We start from the raw sequence: 4,403 nt of genomic DNA on the forward strand, positions 1-4,403 counted from the left end.
ATCTTGCTTGTAACATACACTCTGGATGTTGCTTAGTAGATTGGATCCACCGAGGTAGGACAATGTGAGCGCAGGGACAGAAAAGGTGCTGGAGAAGGAGAGGAAACCTGAACTCCATTTAAACAGGTCAATAACGCGACCTTCAACCCACTCCCCTCAGGGTAGGGGCGGGGAGAGGAATAATTGGGAATAGACAAACCCAGAGACCCTTTCTGCTCGCAGAAGGGAAGGGTCAGGTTTGTGGAGACCTCATGATGCCCTTCACTGAACTATTCAACATCTAAAGAACCTGCAGCTACTGCTTTTCTCCTGATCTGACTGGAAGGCTTTAGAGATCCCTTCAAAAGAAGGAGAGAAGCAGGCCAAGAGAATAACAAAAGGAGACAGGCAGCAACAAACAGAAATCGCCAGTGACAAAGAGGGGAAGAGAGAAAGCAAAAATCTGAAGGGCAGAGAAGGACAGACCCAGAGGAAGACAGAAAGAGGTAGAGCAGGAAGAAGAAATTGGATTCAACACATGACAAGGAATCTGCTCCTTCTCCTGGTCGGTGGATTGGTGAGGACAGACCGAAACCAGAAAGGACAAGAAGACATTGCGTAGCTTGAGACACCAAGAGGCCACAGAACCACCCTGCGAGGATGCCGAGCCCAGTCATGATCTGCTTTGGTTTAGGGTGCTTCTTACGGGTAAGTCACATCTCAGGTTCCTTTTTAGGGGGTCTCTGCTCAGTTAAGGAGTTACCATGGTAAGACGGAGGGGCATTAGCAGTTGAAAGTTACAGTGATTTCCCCAATATTAGAAAGAACCGGACATATAGCAGGCAGACATGCAGAAGAAAGTACTTGCTGCTACTCCAGGGACGGTAACGCAGAGGTCAGGGTACCCTGCGAAACGGAATGAGAAGGGTAGGAGTGCTGGAAGGACACAGCAGAACTCAAGTCAGCGTGGGTGTAATATCAATAACGGGTTCTTAATATCTGAGCATGAAGAAGGAGCTACAGCTGTAGCATGACATAGCTTGTGGCGGGGCAAGGGAAACCCGTGGTGAGGGTGAAGGTCAGTTGGAGTCTGTGCTGGGAACGGTGCTAAGCAGGATTTTAATGACTACAGGAAGTTAAGATATAAACCAAAACAGTTAGTAACTTGAGTAACAACAGTAACTTCAAATCTACAGCAGAATATAGGCTGGAAACACCAGACGACAGGTAACAGGAAGTCTTACCGCAGCAGATTCAGACTGGTAGTAGTCCAGGTGACAGAGATAAAAGCTGCATATGACAAAGACTTGATTTACTCTAGCTGTATCTTGTTTGGTTTTCTCCTTCTAGCTTCCCCAAGTAAGAGGTGAGGAAAGCTGTCTCAGCACTGAACTGTGAGTATTTGTTGATCTCACATTCTTTTAAGAAGGCAATGAAGGACAAAGGCAGTAGTAGACGCCAGTGTTGTATCATGGAGGCTGTCATCTTCTAGAAATCTTACTTTCATTGCTGCTACTGAAAACTCACATAAAATGTCTGTTGCTTTGAAAATGAAGTGTATTATTTACTATCTAGTCAACATACTGATCATGTGATACCGTTCCTGCTACCTATTTGGATACCTGTAATGGGTAAGAGCTTTCTAGTGTAATTTTGATTGACTGAAATCAAGACAAACAAATGTGAAAAATTGCCTAGGAGGATTCTTTTTTGACTAAAAAATGTCTTTAAAAATTCACAGGCAGGTCTACTAAGTAAAACTAAAGGAACATACAACCCAGCATCCAAAACATACCCACAGGGCCAGAAAGAAGTCAAAGTCAGAAAAAACAAACGATAACAGGGTTGGGGAGACTGAATTGTGACAAAAATAAACAAAAGAAGGGAAGTTCAGAAATGATAACATGACGCAGATCTCTAAGGTTTGCACACAGAACTGGGAAGCACAAATATCAAGGGAACAATAAAGAGATAAAGCCAAGGAGAAGGTAAACTCACTGACCAAGGAGACTGAGGAGGTTGGACAACTGTCTCCTCTCTGAAGCACAGTGAGTTTCTCACCACTGTGCCATTCGGAAGGTGGAGTGTAACCGACAAGCGAGGGGAGCTAGAAGAAGATACAGCAGGGATCTTCCCAATTATTTGGCATTCTGTGGTTAACTATATGTCTACCCTCTTCTCCTCAGCTGTTCAGGTATGGAGTGGGACCGTTTGTGGTACATCTGGTAAGAGAGCATATGTTTACTTTAGATATCTGCATCACTGGACATCAGCAAAGAGTGGGATTAAATGCGTGATGCCGCCCCTGCCTTCTCTTGGGACATTAATGCTTTAGAGTAGCAAGGCGACCCCTTAGCTATCGCATCATCTTTAACAAATGCCGACTTGCCAGCCTCCTTTTTTACTGCACGTGTTAATCTAGTCAGTTGAACAATGTTAATAAAGCATTCATGGCAAACCGTGCCTTTTAAAAGGCCCGTTTAAAAAGTAATTTCAGTCTGATTCCTTAGTAATTCTCAACAGGATGAGATTAAAAAGGGTGGCAGTTGTTGGACACCTACAGGGCGGCATTAATAACAGCAGGGCCAGTAGATTGAGAGATGTGATTTTTCCTCTCTGCTTGTCACTCATTAGGACACATCTGGAATATGTAGTCCAGTTTTGGTCCCTCAGTACATCAGAGGTGATGACAAACTGGAGCAAGTCCACTGGTGAGCCAATAAAATGATCAGGTGTCAAGAGGACATAGTGTGTGAGGAGGAGCTGAAATGACCAGGTTTCTTCAGCCTGAAGGGCGTAAGGGAGCAATGTAATCGCAGGTTTCCACTACCTAAAGCGCATCGAGAGAGAAGATACAGCCAGAGTCTTCGCAGAGGCGCCCAGCAGAAGGACCTGAGGTGACTGCCCAAGCTGTATCCAGGGAAATTCTGATTAGACAGAAGGAAAAAAATTGCTTCACCTAGAGGTGGTGCGACACTGGAACAGTCCCTGGAGGGGATGTGGGATCTCCACGCTTGGAGACTGTCCAAACTGTGCTGGCTGAGGCTCTAAATAACCATGTCTAGCTTTGAGGTTAGCCCTGCCTCAAGCAGGGAGAGACATTAAAAGGCCCCCTGCAGACAGAGTCTTTCTGTTCTCATTCTGTGTCCTCTCCCTTTCCAGGCTGGTAGTGGCAATCGGTGGGCTGCTGCTCCTGTGTGGCCTGGCTTCCATCTGCGTGAGATGCTGTTTTCATTGCCATCAAACGGGGGACGAATCGGGTCCTCAGCCCTACGAGGTCACCGTCATTGCTTTTGATCACGACAGCACCCTGCAGAGCACCATTACCTGTGAGTTGGCTTCAGCAGAGGCTGGGGACGCAGCACACCCAACACGAGGGGCTGCGCTGTACAAACCCCAGGCGATGGCACCCCAAGGCTGGCAGAGGGAAGTTCACGGCAGGATGTGGGGAAAGCAGCATCAGTGCATAGTGCAAACGAAGGTGCTTACCAGGCTTCGGGTAGCAAATGCAGCCTAGATAATGTATCAGCTGGGAGACGTGACTGGGTGGAATTAGGGCAGCTTCAGGCCTTGGTGGCATTTGAGGAAGGAGTAATTGTGGGATGTTGCTGATGGGGTCTGACATACGCCCCTTTTAGGGAAGGATGAAGGAGCAGGAAAAGGAAAACATTCAGGCTGCGGGGAGAAACAAGCCTGGGTGCTGCAGATACAGCAGCATCCTTCCGTAATCGCATGGTGCTTTCAGGATGAGGCACATCACTTTTTCTCTCCTTCCTTTCAGCTCTCCACTCCGTGTTTGGGCCTGCTGCCAAGACAATATTAGCAGTATCACACTCCCACAACGCTGCGCAGGGCACGCCGCCCCTCTCAGCAGCAGACACTCCTCCGCTCTACGAAGAAGCTCTGCACATGAGCAGATTCACTGTCGCCAAGACGGGGCAGAAAGTGCCAGACCTGGATCCAGTGCCGGAGGAGAAGCTGCAGGCGTCTGCTGCGGGCGAGGATGCCCAGGCAGCCCTCCCAGGACACTAGTGCCCGTTTTTACTGATTGGCAAGCAGCACAGAACAGTTGTGTGCAGAGACCCATTCTTCTGAGCAGGGCTAGAAATATCAAATCAACCTCCTTAGTCTAATGAGAAAGGGGGAAAAAAAAGAGACTAAAATAGTTCCAGATCCAGCATGTTTTGATGTCCCCTTTTGACACCTCCTTGAGCTAACTGCCCATTTGCCTTTCCCGTGTCTGTTTATTGTGCGCGCACGCACACATCGCTAGTGTCACCTTTCGCACAAAGAAGCAGGCAGCACCATCAGGGTGCTGAGCCGCCTTGCGGGCTAGTGACCTGCCCGGAGACCGCAGACGACGTCTCATTCTGCCTGCCTCCAGCCTACGCTGCCTGGGGGTGGCAGAGAGATTTTCACAGCAG

General features: G+C 48.1%; 1 protein-coding gene across 1 annotated transcript; it reads left to right on the top strand.

Moving 5' to 3' along the window:
• The first annotated feature begins 639 nt into the window (after positions 1–639).
• Positions 640–4,011, top strand: TMEM52B (transmembrane protein 52B). The gene is made up of 5 exons (XM_010135267.1): positions 640–687; positions 1,330–1,373; positions 2,166–2,204; positions 3,142–3,308; positions 3,761–4,011. The coding sequence occupies exons 1-5, from the start codon at positions 640–642 to the stop codon at positions 4,009–4,011; spliced, it is 549 nt and encodes a 182-aa protein (XP_010133569.1).
• The last annotated feature ends 392 nt before the right edge of the window (positions 4,012–4,403 follow it).

The sequence above is a fragment of the Buceros rhinoceros genome, unplaced genomic scaffold, assembly GCF_000710305.1.
Source record: "Buceros rhinoceros silvestris isolate BGI_N320 unplaced genomic scaffold, ASM71030v1 scaffold39454, whole genome shotgun sequence".
Lineage (NCBI taxonomy): Eukaryota > Metazoa > Chordata > Aves > Bucerotiformes > Bucerotidae > Buceros > Buceros rhinoceros.

What these genes read in the sequence shown, in the direction of transcription:
- TMEM52B (XM_010135267.1), top strand. Translation starts at nt 640, where the DNA reads ATGCCGAGCCCAGTCATGATCTGCTTTGGTTTAGGGTGCTTCTTACGG. An exon ending in AGCTGTCTCAGCACTGAACT is followed by an intron (nt 1,374 to 2,165) that starts GTGAGTATTTGT and finishes TCTTCTCCTCAG; the next exon opens with CTGTTCAGGTATGGAGTGGG. An exon ending in CCTGCAGAGCACCATTACCT is followed by an intron (nt 3,309 to 3,760) that starts GTGAGTTGGCTT and finishes CCTTCCTTTCAG; the next exon opens with CTCTCCACTCCGTGTTTGGG.